General features: G+C 37.6%; 1 protein-coding gene across 2 annotated transcripts in view; it reads right to left on the minus strand.

Annotated features, from left to right (window-relative positions):
• The window catches only part of cep104 (centrosomal protein 104), a 39,598-nt gene that overhangs the window by 7,544 nt on the left and 13,707 nt on the right, over window positions 1–18,347 (minus strand). For both annotated transcript variants that reach the window (XM_053625470.1, XM_053625469.1), the window contains 10 exons: window positions 18,077–18,244; window positions 11,927–12,100; window positions 9,956–10,132; window positions 5,234–5,434; window positions 4,860–4,952; window positions 4,253–4,313; window positions 4,084–4,156; window positions 3,617–3,725; window positions 2,172–2,310; window positions 667–743 (listed from right to left, as the gene is read on the minus strand). In XM_053625470.1, the coding sequence (XP_053481445.1) occupies window positions 667–743; window positions 2,172–2,310; window positions 3,617–3,725; window positions 4,084–4,156; window positions 4,253–4,313; window positions 4,860–4,952; window positions 5,234–5,434; window positions 9,956–10,132; window positions 11,927–12,100; window positions 18,077–18,244 (1,272 nt within the window). The remainder of the gene's footprint in view (window positions 1–666; window positions 744–2,171; window positions 2,311–3,616; window positions 3,726–4,083; window positions 4,157–4,252; window positions 4,314–4,859; window positions 4,953–5,233; window positions 5,435–9,955; window positions 10,133–11,926; window positions 12,101–18,076; window positions 18,245–18,347) is intronic.

Genomic DNA, 18,347 nt, shown 5'->3' on the forward strand with positions numbered 1-18,347 from the left:
ATATTCAAGGCAATTTAAGGATTTTTAAATAAGTACAGAATTTCAGGCTATCCATATCGCTATCTCAGCTGAATAGGACTTGAACAGGTTAAGATGTCAAAATGTCATCGATACTTCACATCAGGCTTTTGTACAGCATAATTTTGGGGTCAGATGATGTTACACATTATTTTAGCTTCTGTGTTTAACCAATGCTGTTAACCACCTGTTTAGTACCTGACAGATACACTGTCTCCATTAACCACAGCCTTCTCAAGGCCTGTAATTAGAGACATCAGTCACAATGCGACAGAGAAAAGTCAACAGATGGGAGATGCCCGTTTACCCAAAATCTTTGCATTTTAAGATACACAAATAATAATCGAGTGATTCCTTGATTATTCATGATTATGTAACATTCCTGCTGTAAATGTTGTCTTTTTAATAGACCTTCATGGATTGTACTCCATATAATTTATAAGTCACCTTGTATAAAAGCATGTGGCAAATGAATAAATGCAAATGTAAAATGTAAAAGTAGAACGGAAAGGTGGAGTGACTTCCCTCATCATCTGTGAAAAGCTCATATGCCTCAAAGTGTAGGAGTTACAGCAGAAACTGACCACAGAAGTGCAGGTGAAAGTGTACATGTAAATGAGCAGTATTAATCTTGCATGTGTGTCTCACCTCCTCTCCTGGAGGGAAGTTCTCATGGCACAAAGGACAGTGGTTACAGTTTCCGTTGGCCATAGTATCTGGAAAAGCTGATCAGAAACCCAAACACACACACACACACACACACACAAACACACACAAACACAAGGTGGTCGTTCTCAATCTTAACAAGATCACACAGCATCAAACTTTAGAGTTCCCTTCAGTCTCCTCTGTGAAATGCATGCTCATGTTGGTTAAGGTCTGGTGATTGACTTGGCCAGTCTAAAACCTTCCACTTTATTCCCCTTCTGAAGTCCTTTGTTGTGTTGGCAGTGTGTTAATGATCATTGTCTTGCTGCATGATGACGTTCCTCCCAATTAGATTGGATGCATTTCTCTATAAATTGGCAGACAGAATGTTCCTACAAACTTCTGAAATCATTCTGCTGCTACCATCATGAATTACATCATCAATAAAGATTTGTAAGCCTGTTCCAGAAGCAGCCATGCAAGTCCAAGCCATGACACTACCTCCACCATGCTTGATTTATGAGTTTCTATGTTTTGGATCATGAGCAGATCTTCCCTTTCTCCACACTTTGGACTTTAAAACACTTTGGTAATGGGAAATCTTGGTTCCAGAACTTTTGTGGCACATCTCTGTATTTCCAATTCCAATCTGTCTTTCCAATTCTTACTGCTGATGAGTGGTTTGCATCTTGTGGTATGGCCTCTATATTTCTACACTTTAAGTCATCTTCAAATGGTGGATTGTGATATCTTCACCCCTGCCCTGTGAAGGTTGTTGGTGATGTCACTGACTGTTGTTTTTGGGTTTTTATTCACAGCTCTCACAATGTTTCTGTCATAAACTGCTGTTGTTTTCCTTTGCCAAACCTGTTGCATGTCTGGTTGTTAGTACACAATGGTTTCTTTCTTTTTCAGGACATTCCAAATTGTTGTATTGGCTATACCCAATGCTTATGCAATTCCTTCTTTTCTTAGCTTCAAAATGGCTTGCTTTTCTCCCAGAGGCAGCTCTCTGGTCTTTACGTTGGTTTATCCTTTTTAACAACAAATGCTCTTCTCGTCTTCACATGCAAAAGCCAGGGCTCAAACCAAGAGGAGATATTCAGAGCTATTATTTGCTTAAACAATCTATCTAACAGGGCACACCTGGCCAACAAGAAACACCTGACAGTCACATGTTCCAATATTTTTGATCACTTGAAAAATGTGTGGGTTCAAATGAAAGGTGCCATGTTCTAAGTTGTTTAACACATCATAGATTTAAATATCAGCAAATAAAAATTCTGAAATTCTGATCTATCGTCTCATATTCATCTTTTGATATTAAAACCAAATGTCTTCAGTGTATAGCAAAAACAAAATAATTGGCCTTGGCATGCCCATACTTTCAGAGGGACTGTATGTGCAAAAATGCAACTGTGTGTATGGGTGTATGCATTTGAACTACTTATAGATACATTTACTGTCTGCTGAAGTGTGAAATGTGAATAACAGGAAGTACTTACGATTGCAGGCTGTGCTTTGAACATGTTCAGTCAACTTATTTTTGATGATGGCCTCAGAACAGTGACGACACTGGGTAAAATCTGATTTGTGTTCGCACTCTGAGAGCAGGTGCTCTGCTAGGCTTGCAATCTCTACTACCTAATGCACACACATACACACACACACACACACACACACAAACACATTTACATGAGTGTTATTGAAAGTCTACCAAGTAATGTTTAGTACAGATTGATAGAAGGTTATTGAACTCAAAACGGACACACTCATTTCTGTGTAAGGAATAAAGACAAATCATGCAGGTAATTAATGCAAAAAAAGAGGTGACATGAGAAAACAAATCAGTGTACTGAGAGAGAGAGAGAAGTATGTGAGATATCTGAGAAAGGTCAGTACAACAAGTTAACGTTCCACTGAGCTGGAATGCAGTTAAAGCAAACAAAGTGACAGTTGACCTCTCTAAAGTCAGCTGTCAAACTGAAAAACCAAAGAAACATGAGGGTGGGAAACAAAGAGGTATTCCCCCTGGGCTCTACAACCTCAACGGGAGGCTCATTATCGTCTACACTCCTCTCAAGGTTTATGATGTCTAAGGTCTTTGGGCTCATCGTACTTCCAGTTTAACTCACTCACTCATGTTCACTACACAGCATGAGCCTCATGAGTAACATTATGTGTATTAACTTCCTTGTCAACTTATTTTCATGATTAGCTTCTTAAGGCATATTCATACAGGATTAGTTTTACATAGGGAGATGTGGTGATGTAAATATAAATTAATTATTAACAACTTTTTGTAATTAGTCCTGCCTGAATCTGTCATGTCAGCAATTTCTTGGCCTATTTGTTCCAATTTGGTCAGCTAGGAATCAGGGATGGTGAGTGCTAATAGACATCTCAGCATTCCTCTTTGAAATGTAGAGCACTGTGTGTGACACTCTAATTGACAGGTGAAGAAATAATGCCTTTCGTTCCACCCAAAAATTATCAGAGGAGTGACTTCAGGAAGCCTCTTTAAGTGAAACTGTATATAACCTTGCATTTTTGTCATTTTATATGCACCATTTTTGCTCATATTTAGCTTATGTTTGCACTGCTGTCTCATGCCTTCTGAAAAAAAAATGGTGTAAAACAAAACCTCTCGCACAACCATGTTTTGTTTGCCGAATTGTTTAAGCTGACAGTGTCAATTCTGCTATTTGAAGTGTCTGTGACTTGACATCATCAACTAGAAAAGCAGGTATTTTGGCTACACAAAGCATTCCACTATAGGGTTCTGCTGTAAATAAATCACTACTCTAATTCAGCAAATCAGGGCATAACAAAACACAAACTTGTAATATACAAGACTCAGTGATACCAAAATCCCAATTGAGTATGACAGCTATCCCAAGTTATCATCACATTGTGTGGAACTGAGGGTGTGTGTCTCTCACTCATATACCTGTCTGCACTGGGGGCATCGGCACAGCATTGGACAGTGTTTCCAGTAGTGCAGGTCCAAACCCTCTTCTGTAAAAGACTTGTCTTTCTCCCCACAAAATATGCAAAGACTGTAAAACAAACCACTCTTAGAACACTATTTATATGAATAAGAAGCAAAATTCACAATTCACTTCAAATATATCAGAGAGGAAACTGAACTTTATTTATACATCACTTTCTTCCCATTAAAATGAAATAGAACAATAGATTATGAAAAGAGTAAGCAAACAAACACACACACACACACACACACACACACACACACACACCCCTATGATCTTGAAAGATATAATGTACAGAACTAGAACTGCATACGCCTCATATGTGCCCTACAGACAGCAGTGGTTTCAGCACAGCATGATTGTAATCATATTGTTCACAGTAAACACTAGGATTCAGGAAAAACACAGTCTGACAGGTGCTTACTTGTCTAGATAGTTTGGTATGGACTGGCCCCCTTTTCCATCAGTAGAGATGGAATGTGTTCCCTTTTTAACACCTATACAGAAAGGTAGACATTAAGACCCTTTTAAATCTGTACACACGGATAAAAAAACAAAGAGATGATAAATGAACTTCAGCACATAATACACACCTGGTTTATGTGGCTTCTCAGTTTTTCTCTCTGGCGATTTGTTCTTTTCCTTCCCCTTTTCCTTTATAAACCACAAGAGTTGATTTCATTAAACAAATGATTGCATTATGTACAAATGTAAATGTATTAAAATAATTGTTATAATACTTATACAAATTTGAACCTGGTGAACCCAGAGGAAACCCATACAGAAACCCTACAAAGAATGCAATCTGAGCTGGGAATCAAACTGGGGACCCTGCTATCCACTGCACCACTGAGCTACTCCAGGGAAATACTTTGTTTTAAAATTTTTTTAAAAAAACATCAATGAAAATATGTGAAAACATAGCATAAATAACATGCATGATGTATAAGTTTAATAAGTGTTTAGGAAATGACTTTCAACAGACTTAGGCAAAAGTGGAACAATGGATCAAAAACATTCATATGTGGATTTTCTTTTGCTTTGGAATACATAAATACTGAGACTTATAATAGAAATCAAACAGTAAAATATATAGAGAGTCCCAAACAATGCTGTCCTCATCATATCCCTGTTTCTGAGAGGGAATATGATGCACTAATCTCCATGGACAATGACTTCATGCATGGCTAATGAACCTACACTGATCTCCTTCAGAACGGCCAGTTGCTCCTGCAGGCTCTTGATTTCCTGCTCCTCTTTCTCTCCCTCTTTCTGCACTCTTCCTTTCATCACCTTAGGAGAGAGACAGAGATGATATAATCATGTTTGGACTGGTTATATTGCACTTACATCTTGATGCAAACCCTTCAGCCTGCCACGCACACCATCTCACCCAATAGAGCATTCTAGACAAAGAGTGTGACTTGGTGTCCATTACTGAGACCCCTTGAATCGTTACACACTGATTTATACCTGAGCAGCAAAACTAGCACCTTTTCCATTACTAAACATGGCCCAGTTATTACTGTAATAATGGCAGTGAATCACGGCAGTCACGGCTGACTGACTTTTACCTGTGACTGTGGAAGTCTTCCGTCTATCTTGGCAAAAGAGTCGAAGAGATGTTTGTAGAGGATGTTTTTCTGAGTGCTGGGATTATCTGGTGGCAGGTAGCTCAGTATGGAACGACCATGGAGGTGGTACATCATCTGCACGATACGTACAGCCAGCTCACGCACGGATGCTGCACAGTGCTCCAGTGCTCCTGCTAGAAACTAAACCCAGACAACCATATATGATTCATGATCATTTTACACATCTAACGCATGGTGCAAAAGTCTTCCCTACCCTATTTGACTAGTGGGTGTGTCAGTAAAACAGAGCAAATTTCCAAATATTCATTTTCCAAAAAAATTTAATGTTATAGAGAAATCTTTCAGTGTTAGTTAAAAACACACAACTTTTTAAAATAACACAAAAAACATGATTGAGGCCGGTACCTGTTTGAAGCAAAGGAGAGGATATAAACAAGCTGAGCTATAGCAAGTTTCCCAAGTTATCTCGTACATTCTACCAGCCAATTTCCTTATAAAACATCAGTGTACCAAAAAGAATTGATGCAGTATTTAAAGTAAAGCGTGGTCACACCGAATATTGATCTGATTTAGTTTTTACTGTTAACCTCTGTTTATAGCACAGATCTTTTAAATTCTTCAATCTGATTGGGCAGAAGGTGTTGTTTAATTTTCTGTAACAACAGCTCTGACAATAGTTCCGGTTGTAATTCAAATCCCAGGTTTATATTAATGCACTTGTTCTAACATGTTATTGTTTCAGCAGTAATAAATCTTTGTCTCGTTAAACTGAAGAGAGATAAAGAGAGAGGCCAGTGAGGGAGCAATGCTTTACAGTGGCTATAATATTTATAAGTTATGGTTAAAACGTATAACGTAAAATGTGTCATTCTTTAATTTATAAAATAGTAATCACTGACAAATTGCTGTGGCATAAAATCCTCTTGAATGTGCTTTTATAATAAAATAACTTACGCTTCACATGGGGCCACATCACACCTTCCCATTGTTGATTATTTTCCTATGACAGCACAACCCATATGGTTTTATTTATTATAATACTACTACTATACTACTAATTCATTATTTATTATAATACAATACTATAATAATATTTGGTATTTAGAAACATAATTATTTTGAAAGGATCTTTTACACAATATTGTCCATCATCTACAATTATCTAGAGATGAATTCATTAAGACTTACATTGTTATCTTGTGATTATTATAAGATATAATAATAACTATGCTTGATAAAACACGTAAACACTTCTCTCTCTTTCTGTCTCCTGTTCCCAGACTCAACTTTCTATTTCGCCATACACTGATGCTATTCATGAGCACCCTATCTCTCTTCCCCTCATTTTAATTACAGGAAACCTAATCGCGTCTCGGCTCAATGCAACAACTCATCTCCCAGGAAACCGGTGGCAGGAGGGAGGTATTTATCAACACTGACCCTTTTGGTAACCCAAAGCTACTCCTTTACCAACACTCTCTGTTTAGCAGGATCAGAGTAAATTAATAAATAAATAAATCAACAAATATTTCAGTGGAAGTCCACTGCATGCCATTTCAAAAACACCACACACATCACCTTCAGAACCCTTCTCATTGTTATTATTCTTTTTAATAACACAGAGAATATGTTTGACAAAACACTAGTCATACTTCAAATTGTCATCAAGGGAAATTTCTTTTATTACACAAACTATGAAAAACATGACTACAGGTGGAATGCAATGCAAATCCACCACATTTTATAGAACAAAAGGTAAACCGTTCCACACCTAAAGATAATATACCTGTCTCTGTAGACCTCAGGCCCTGAGTACAATAGAGTGTGAAAACTCACAGCTATTCTTTTAGCAGAAACTGAATTTTACCCTTCCAACATTCCTACAGCCATACAAGTGCCTGAAGAAATGCACACAAAGAAGCTCAAATTGTGAACAAACATCAAATACTGCTAGGGCTGTGAAGACATAAAAAATTAAGTGGAAGGTGGGAGAATGAAAAAGTGAAAAAGAAAGATACAAAGAGGAAAACAGAAAAGAGAAGGAAGGAGAGAGAAAGACAGTACAGGAAGGAGAGAGAGACAGTACAAAAAAATACAGAAAGAAACGACTTTGTGTCAGTGCTTGCATGGTTTACACGTAGATACAAGCTGCTGAAGGACTGCGTCTTAATGTGCCAGAGGCCAGCAGTGACTGCCTTATCCTCGTAACTCTAGGGCTACGAGCCTAACACGGGGACACCAGCACCACCCACTCTGTTATACAAAAGCTCTTCTGTTTCAAGCTCATTCCGGTGCAAAGAGTATTTTATTGATTGATATGAAAGAGAGAACGCTGAAAACATAAGCACCTTCACTATCAACTTTCTTGCATGCTTAGGTCAATAATCTAAGAAATGATGCCATATGTTAATGAAAGATCTACAAATACAGAAAATGCCATATAAGACAGAACTCAGAATAGATAAAGTACACAATTTTTAATATATTAATGAATGATGCATCATACTTTTTTAAGATTTACATTTAACTTTGTGAACCGTCTACAAAGAAAGTTATCACGTACGTTACAGCAACTCTAAACAGTCATTCTCTCACCCGCCTCTCGGTTTTTCTCTATTGAAAAGAAACAGAAAAGTGCACAAACTCCTCTGTTCTGAAGAGTCTCCTGTGGTGGAAAACGTACCACTTCAAGCTTCATTATATAAATAATTAACATTTTATTTGTCAATTAACACATTTTTCATCTGTTTATTATTAGAATTAGATTATGCAGATCATCTGGAAGTCCTTGTGCATGAGTTGTTACTGTAGAAACGATAATGTATTAGGAAGAGAGCATTAATTTAAACCATTCATGTACATTACAGCTGACACTAAAGTCAGTATACAGTACTGCTGGTATAGCAAATGAATCAAGACCTACTGACCAATCAGAATCGAGAACTGAACAAAATATACTGTGAGAAATATACTAAAAAATGCTGAGGTTAGCAAAGTGATCCAAATGGCTATTAATACCAACACAATATGGCTGTTTGTGTGAATCTTTTCAAACATGATAAAATGGAAAAGGATGGGTAGCTGGTTTCAAACCAACAAACTGGAGTAATGATAAAACTCAACTGGTCACTCCACTTCATGCATCTTATTTGTATGCCCTGATTTATTCCGTGTGTTTAATGAGATGGAACTGCTCCCTTTTAATGAGGTTTTATGTATCAAAATTTAATATGAGCTTTTTGGAAACACTTACAGTTAAACATACAGTTAACTACTAAGATGTAAGGGGGTTGGGAGTTGGTAGCCCATAAAAAGTGAGATCATCTCTCCAGTCAAAGGGTATGTAAGTATTGTACTCATTACATGGGTGTGACACAGCTTCTCATCTAAACTGGACTGAACTGTAATTCATCCTGCATGGGTGACATCCAACTGCAACATCAGGGGCAAGGATTCAGTTTGAGCAAGAAGCCTCTGGTTTGGCAAAGGTGTGAGCAAATGCTGTAAAGTTGAAATTTAAACATCAAGAATGAAATGAATAAATTTAATTATAATCAATGTTTCTTTTCCTGTTAATAATCTGTCATAAAATCATATCAATTCAATAGTAACCACTTACACAAGGACTTCTATGATGGATACGCCAGATAAACAGATTTTAAAAATGTGTTATCATTGATAAGGGCGAGGTTTCTGTGAGGACACCTTTATGGTTATTTTGAAAAAAGTCTTTAGCGTTAGCTCTTTGGAACAGTACGACATAAAGCTGTTCTTTTAAGTTTTCCTACACAGGAAATCTTTAAGATTGAGGATGTTGTGCTTTGCTTAGACAGCAAGCTGTATATTAATTTTTTTTTGTCTTATTAACTTCAAGAGAGGCTGGTCAGGGAATGACGTTTTTACAGCTGTTAGACCATAAGTGATAACAGGAACTAATTTGATTCACACTCATTCCACAACATTAAATGTAAATCTAAACAAATAAAAAAAGTATGAAGTTTCATTGTTTAATAAATAAAAATTGTACAGTAATTGTTGCCAAATTGCCGTGGGATTAGATGAATAAAACACTTTCGGATTTGCTGTCATACAATGTTCTATTGTGAATAACATATTAACATATGGGTTTATGAGATTTGCAAATCACTGCATTCTATTTTTAATTTACATTTTTTTTTTTTTTTTTTTTACATTTTACACAGCGTCACAACTTTTTCGGAATTGAGATTGTAGGGACATAATCAACTCTGGGGTGGTAACAGCTCTATGCTTCATGTCACACCACACTTTCACTGATTTCTATAACAGCATGTCTCTTTGTGTGTTTTTTTTCCTTATTGAGTGAAATGCTAATTACAGGTTTCAGTTAACATTCAATCGAGTTTTGTTGCGGTAACTAACAATGTTAATGTTAGGTGGAAGTTTGTCAGTAAAATAATTAGAAAATAAAGGTTTTAAATTACATAAAATTGGCTAACTTAAAATCAGTCATTTCCAAGAAATGTGGTCTAAATAATGGCTTTTGCTGTTTAGGATGTTAAGTAAAATTTCAAAGTAGAATTTAAGGATGTGGGAATAAAGGACAGTGTTGGAGAGTGATTTAGGACATGGCCTGGGTGAGGGTGAGATAACTTCTTTAAATGGTAATAAATAAATAAATAAATAAATAAATAAAAATAAAAAAATAAGTAAGGTCTTTACCCGCATGACGTTGTCAAGGGTGAAGCCGGAGTTGTTGCTGCCAAGCTGTTCCAGAAGCTTTTCCAACAGTTCGAGCCTGCTGAGAGCCAGACGTGCAGGCATGCTGCTCTTTATGGGCTTTACCAGCTCAGTGGGGACAAACTGCAGAGCACGAACCTCCTTATACACAGCCATCTCCTGCAGAGTGAAAGTGGCACACACACACACACACACACACACACACACACACACACACACACACACACACACAGGTACATTTTAAAATCCTCTTCTCAAACAGGCACTTATTGTAAGTTTATAAAACGAGTATACTTTAAATACAGGAAATTTGTTACATAAAAAATACTTTCAATACAAAGTGCATGTCACATGATTTTTTAGACCACACAATTAGGACATAGACAATTTATTGCATGCTGTTTTTTGCCAATTTATTGAACAGTTGATGCAAAATTAGAGATCATTAAAGGGGACGACGCCAGTCCAAATCTGACAAAAGCTCTATTCATACACTGGATTTGCTTTGGCTGGTTTAATTAGTGAGTTTCTATGGCAGGCCAGTGAGCAGTATGATCTAAGAGCTACTCCTACACTGAGACAGACTGTGAGTCAGTCTGGAGATTACTGCCCAACACACTCTGACAGCCAAGATCCTTACGGTGAGAGAAAGAGAAGGGAGGAGGGGGAGCCTGAGAAAGAAGAAAATGATCTAGCAGGAGTTTTTCTAAAGAGACGCTCCATGAGCACGCTACACCGCACACTAATGTACACCGATCAGCCAGAACATAAAAAAAAAACCACCTGACTAATATTGCATAGGCCTCCCTTGTGCCACCAAAACAGCTCTGACTCATCAAGGCATGGACTCCACAAGGTCTCTGAAGGTGTGCTGTGGTATCTGTCCACCAAAATTTTAGCAGCAGATACTTTAAGTCCTGTAAGTTTTGAGGGGGGGCCTCCATGGATCGGACTTGTTTGTCCAGCACATCCAACAGATGCTCGATCGGATTGAGATCTGGGGAAATTAGAGTCCAAGTCAACACCTTGAACTCTTTGTCATGTTCCTCAAACCATTCCTGAACAATTTTTGCAGTGTGGCAGGGCGCATTATCCTGCTGAAAGAGGCCACTGCCATTAGGGAATACCGTTGCCATGAAGGGGTGTACTTGGCCTGCAACAATGTTTAGGTAGGTGGTATGTGTCAAAGTAACATCCACATGAATGCCAGGATCCAAGGTTTCCCAGCAGAATATTGCCTAGAGCATCACATTGCCTTCTTCAATATTATGAATGTGGTTTTAATGTTATGGCTGATCGGTATTGGAAGAGCAAAAACAAAAGCAACTCTTTTGTTTTTGCCATTCACTATACACGGAAGACAAAAGAAAAAACATTCTCCAGAGTTCTAGGTCTACTCCTGTGGACTCTTATCTTCAGCTCACCCTAAATGTTTTCAATGGGGTTAAGGTCAGGTGACTGGTACAATCATGTTGAAAGCGTGATTTTGTGATCACTGAACCAATTTTTGTGTGCATTTGCATATAGGCAGGTTCATTACAGCTCCAGTTGTTTTAAACCAACAGCAAATTGCAACTTAATTATTGCCCTAACAGTACATATGGCCATTTTCTAGCATGCATCTATTTTTATAGTTACTGCCTGATTAATGAAGGTCAACACATTTGTCTCACGTTGATGAATAACTAAGAAAATAAGGCTTCTGTGTCAACTTAAATCATGGACCTAGACACTCGGATGAACTTCAAAAATAAACAGGAGCATGCTTCAGTTACATATTGTTTATAATAATTTCTTGAGGTGCAAGTAATTGTGACAGATGTTTTTAAGTTTTTGTTCTTCAATCAAAGGTTTGATATTTCTCATATTTTCACTATGAGATTAAGCTAATAAACCAAAAAGGCAGTTCCCCATTTTTTCCCCATCTTTACTAAGGTTGGCTGTTCAGGTTACCTGTATAAAACTGATGGCCAGTGTGCGGAGTCTCACTGTGAACTCGCCAGTCCGATACAGAAGACTTGGCCAGACGTGCTCTACACAGTAACTAATCTCAGATCTTCCCAGCTGGTGAGAGGACACAAACTCCTTCAGAATCATCCTCAGTAGCTTTAGTGATGCCTGGAAAACCTGCACAAGACAATTACCAAATCTGCTGGTACCACATACACATACCCTCTGAAAGTAACAGCAAGGCCAATTTTTTTTTCCGACAACCCAAATTCCAAAAAAGTTGGGACGCTGTGTAAAATGTAAATAAAAACAGAATGCAATGATTTGCAAATCTCATAAACCCATATGTTATTCACAACAGAACATAGACAGTATACACATGTTTTAGAGCAACATATGCGTCCATCCAGATTTACTTCCATCCCATCTTTAGTTCTGAGAGACTCTGCCTCTCTAAGATACTCTTTTTATACCCAATCATGTTACTGACCTGTTGCCAATTAACCTAATTAGTTGCAAAATGTTACTTACTTTTCCAGCCTTTTGTTGCCCCTGTCCCAATTTTATTTTAGACGTGTTGTAGCCATCAAATTAAAAAATACCTTATTTTTTTCTTTAAAAGTTTAAACTTGATATGTTTTCTATGTTCTATTGTGAATAACATATGGGTTTATGAGATTTGCAAATCATTGCATTCTGTTTTTATTTACATTTTACACAGCATCCCAACTTCTTTGAAATTCGGGTTGTATTTTTTTTGTTGTTGTTGCTATATATTGAAGACATATGGGTTTGAGATCAAAAGATGAATATGAGACGACAGATCAGAAGTACAGTGTTCATTTCCTCATATTTACATACAGATGTTTTAAACAACTTAGAACATGGCACCATTTGTTTGAACCCACTCATTTTTTCAAGTGTTCAAAAATATCAGAATATGTGACTGATAGATGCTTCTTGCTGCCCAGGTGTGCCCTGTTAGATTGATTGTTTAAGTAATGAATAGCTCTGAACATCTACTGTAAGTGCGCCATTTACTCTTGGTTTTAGCTGTAGGTTTCACCTGTGAGGACTGTATTTGTTGTTAAAATGGATAAACTGACATGAACACCAGAGAGCTGTCTATACGAGAAAAGCAAGACATTTGAAGCTGAGAAAAGAGGGAAAATTATTCAGAGCACAATACAACCACAATACACTAGCCAATACAACAATTTGGAATGTCCTGAAAAAGAAAGAAACCACTGGTGTACTAACAACCAGACATGGAACAGGTTGGCCAAGAAAAACTACAGCAGTTGATGGCAAACATTGTGAGAGCGGTGAAGAAAAACCCAAAAACAACAGTCAGTGACATCACCAACAACCTTCACAGGGCAGGGGTGAAGGTATCACAATCCGCCATTTGAAGATAACCGAGACAAATACATATTTCAAGTGCAGAAATATAGAGGCCATATCACAAGATGCAAGCTATCTTTCGTTTAAATACTAATCAAAGTGCATTTACAAATCATTCCTCTTTGTTTTTATTAGCATTTTCCATACTGTCCCATCTTTTTCAGAATTGGGGTTGTGTATATGTTTTTATTATTTTTATTTTATTTTTTATGGAGCTTAAATCAGAGAATGGAATTCAATATTCTGAATTTACATGAAAGCCTGTAAGCTCAGAACAAGCTTCATGAATACTACAGTCATTCCAAATATTTATCAGTAAAGTAAATTTCCCTGCCTGCTCATACAAAATAAATAAAGTATTAAAACATCTATGGTTAATACTACTAAATACTAAATAATGAATTTCTTTAATACTCACTAAGGCTTTAAGTGCTTTAATTTTTTTTTAGAAGTTAGGTAAAGACAAAATGAGAATTTTACTAGACCACAGCAGAGATATGTCATTACCAGCAGCTACAGCAGCTGATCGGTAAAGTCTGTGCTGTTTGTTTTACTAAATGGCCTGAGGGAGAGGGCTTTTGGGAATGTCTCCAACACTGGGCCTGCATTGTTCAGCTGCTCAGAGCTGACATTTTTAAGAGTTTATGAATGAACCCCTGAAAAGAGCTGGAGCGGTAGGGGATCACATACCGGAATACCAGCATAGGAGATTAATCAGGCACGTGACAGCCGGATAAAGGCAGCACAAACACGTAAAACTTGGCTGAAATCTGAGAGAAGGTCTGAGGGGGTAGGATTAGAGCCCCAAATCAATACTTGTTCACTGATAACCCTTTTTACACAAGTGGTATTGTCTGTTTTTAATATATTTGGACTTATCGATCAAATGAGTAAATATGCACATATTTCCAGTTTAAAACTATATGTTAATGTGACTTCTAAAATAATATTTTAAAAAAACTATTATTTAAAATTTAAGATATTAATATTTGTACAAAAAAATCCCACAAAATAATTAAAAGTAGAGGTTCAGACCTTATACAAACTTACACAGAGTAACACATCATCGTCACTATTCACAAAGCATTTCAATTAGAAAATTCTCTAAATGTTCAAGCATTAAAAGCAGTTAAGACTTAAATCATATCTATGCACTGCACAGGTGCTGTAAGATAGCACATAGATAAATAAATACCCATTCTAAAAAGAGAAGAAACCAAATGCAGAAGTAAATCAGTCATAAAATAAAACTGAGAGAGGTGAATGCTATATAATATTATAAAGCTGTATCAAATGATGCCCTGATGTTCTAGTAAACAGGAAAAGGCAGTTAAAGCTGCCTTAATGCAAATTGTACTGAGGAATTGTTTTGATTAATTGTTCTGTTTAGATACTACAGCTAAAGCCATGGGCGCAAGTCCCTTCAGGGTGAGTCAAAATTCCAGCCTGACTCAGAGGAGATCATTATATACATCCTCACATGCAACTAAAAAAGATATGGCTGGTTTCACAAATCAGACAGCAATAAAGAGGCAAATACAACATCAGAACATCAACATCAATGAAATAATATATTTTGTCAGGCCATTAAGCCTCACCTGCTCAGGTAGATGAATGGATTGTATATTTTCTCAATTATAAGCCCCGGCAAACAGAAATAAATGTAAATTTAACAACATTTCTACTTCACCACCAGGGGCTCATGCAAAATCACAAAGAGCCGTATTTCATATAGTCATCTCTCCATATTCTTCTGTTTGCCTTGTAGTCATATCAGGCATCATGCACACCTTATGTAACAGCTTGTGAATATGGTTGGAACTGCAATTAAGCAGGTGACAAACTATCATTTCATATCGTCTCTTCAGCTGGTGTCCAAGTAATTTTCATATTTTCTGGGTCTACTCGGAACTCTGTGTCAGTGGTAACTTGAGATGGGCCCCTTCGTTAGTATGCTAGTCTTTTTAGCCATCACTCACCAAACACATGTAAATCAACCCTGCAAAATCTACCTATTGTGTCTGGGTTGGTTTTTGTGCCTGCTGCCAATGAAGCCCTGGAGAAGAGATCCCAGGAACTGACCGTTTCCTAGTACTAGCCTTCCTGCAGGGATTTGCTTAACAGCACTAAATCCTGCCTACCCTCAAAGTGCATGTCACAGCCATTGCGGTGTGTCACATCATCTTGGATGGTGTCTCTCTGGGGGCTCATAAACTCATCACAACCTTTCAGAAGTTAGCAGAAACTAGTTCTTGGTGAAGCACAATTGTCAATCATGTTTCCCCAAGAGCCATGCATGGGATCTCCCACTTATGCCAGAGTCCCTTAAGACTCATAATGAGCTCATGCAGGAGGCGAAAAATAAAAAAAGGTTTTTGCTAACAATCAGGTCAGCATGAAGAGGACAACTGCAGAACTCTACAGTGTAAACACAGGGAGGCCCACTGGGTAATGGACATCCTCTCCAAGGCATACAGGTGGACGTGACCCCAGCCATCTACCATGCTGTCCCACAAGGAATGTCTCCTCCTCTTGGGCATTACTTAGCCATTAACAAAAGACAGTTAATTATATGCTTTTAGACTGAATCATCATGAATTTGTTACTTAGAGACATGTTGCTCCAGGAAGTTACCTGGTAGCCTGGGCTGCTTCCTAGGCATCACTGTGCTCCTTCTCCAGTTTCTTCAGGCGAACATAGCCTTTCACAATGGCACAAGATGGTTGTATAACAATGGGATTTACAGCAAATACTACAACACATGGTCATCATTGTTTACAGACCCATAGTTACATGTGTAAATAGCATTCATTTGGCACTCAAACACTGTTTTCTCTAACAACACTTTACTGTTGCCATGTCATGATGAATTGTCATGTAATATTCACAAAACAATGACACTACTTCAATGTCAGTGTCTGAAAGTAGAAACAATGAGTCATAACCTGATTCATCAATTCATCAACAAGACAACCTCTACAATCAACACATAACCAAAGAAGTGATGAGCCATACTGTTGATGTCACACTGTCAGGGGCATCGAATTTAGTAGGACGCTAGGGACATACCAATATCCAGCGACCGTTGAATTGTCCCTAGCAATAATTTTGATCAAACAATTAAAATACATTCATATGTAACCACTGTTGTCCGTTGGTGTCTTGTGGTTTTAAATTTTTATTTTTATTTAATCTTTATTTAACCAGGAAAAGTCTCATTGAAAAAAGTAAAAGTCTCTTTTACAAGAGCGTCCTGGCCAAGACAGGCAGCAGCACAATTTGTGGTACACAAACGGTTAACAGATCTCGTTCTCTACTACAAGTCCCGTCTCCCTAACCCACGTTGCTAATAGGATAGGCTTTGCTGTTTCTTGCGAACGTGTCAGAGGCTGTAGCTACATCCGATTGTACGAAGCGCCAAAGCTCCGTCAACTAGATGTGCATCATGTAGGCTACCGGTATGTGAGGAAGACACCATCCTTATACCAACAGTTCTGTTCTGTGCATGAAAATATAGGACAAATCAATCGCATCTCATATTGATTCAATACGTGACAATCCCATATTAATGGGATGAGTGGCAAGCCTAAACTTTAGTTTGTGTGTGTGTTTGTGTACTTTGACTTGTAAAATAGCTCCTAATGCCCACCTTTCTTTTTTTGGCCACCATCCTGACTCAGCATATCACCAAATTAGCCTAACTGCCAAACACACACACACACACACACACACACACACACACAGAGTGGACATTAGGAGCTACTTTACAAGTCAAAGTATAAATCACTTACAATAGTAGAGTCAACAATATTGGTAATAATATTATTTAACTAAGCCATAAATGTTTTTCCTCACTGTTCATGTGGCATGCATCGAGGTGTTATTTTGTCAGGTCAGGTGACAGGAGCAGTCCTGCCAGGTAGTATCTCAGACAGAGCAGGAAGAGAGACAGGTGGAGAGGCAGGATCACAGGTGAGGTCGAATAATGACATGGTGATATGTTAGTAGTGAGTTTCAGTATTGTGACAAAAGTTAGTCTGATGTACTGTATGGTTCATCCATGTTTGTTTGAAATGAAAACTTTGAATAGGCACATGTTCTTGTCTCTGCGGACTGCTTTTATATCCCAACCAAAATCAAACATACGCCCTTGCACACCGCTTTGGAATGAATGTGAAACTCCATTCTCAAATCCATTTAGTGGTTAGCGGTCTGTAAATATGATTCTTCTACTGTATGTCTTAGAGAAATTAATCATCATTTCCAGTACTGGAGACCCACTGTACTGCAATTCTTTTATTCTCCTGCTACAATACACCTGACATAGGTGTATTGTAGCAGGAAAATGGGAAAATGAACAGAGACTGGGCACAGAAAATGAACAGAGACTGAGAGTAGAACTGATAATCAAAGAAATGACTGTTAGACACTTTAGATGCATAATGATTTTTCTGACATATGATGGAGAGTGCTGAGTCTCAAAACATACAATTTTAACATTGCTTTTAGATAGTTTTTAAATAGTTTTAAGTAGTTTTTTAATGTCTGACTAATGTTAACTTTCATAAAATCTGATCAAACCTGAACTATTTTTCTTTTTATTGTTCTTTTTTTATTTATCAGTTCATGTTCTCATTAAGCATTTTATCAAGAATACAACAGTGAATAACTAATAAACTAATAATACTGCCACTCACAGAAGAAAGTCTGAGGAAATAAAGATAACAGGTATATTGATGTCGGACTTACGGATGACACTTTATCAGTAAGTGCTTTCTTGCAGAGGAACACCGCTGCTCTCATCATGTTCGTCAGTTCAGCTTTAGGGGTTCCTGGTGAAACCTCTGTTAGTTTCTTATACACTGCCAGTAAAGAATCTTGCCTATAGGACCAGGTCTTTGAGTATGCTCCAGCCACCTGAGGGGAGAAAAATGCCAAAAAATAACATAAGGAATTCTCACACCATCACAACATAGTCCAGTTCTGGATGAGCTGGGGCTAGCAGAAATGCCCCTTGGCA

The sequence above is a fragment of the Ictalurus furcatus genome, chromosome 5 (assembly GCF_023375685.1).
Source record: "Ictalurus furcatus strain D&B chromosome 5, Billie_1.0, whole genome shotgun sequence".
In the NCBI taxonomy this organism is placed as follows: Eukaryota; Metazoa; Chordata; class Actinopteri; order Siluriformes; family Ictaluridae; genus Ictalurus; species Ictalurus furcatus.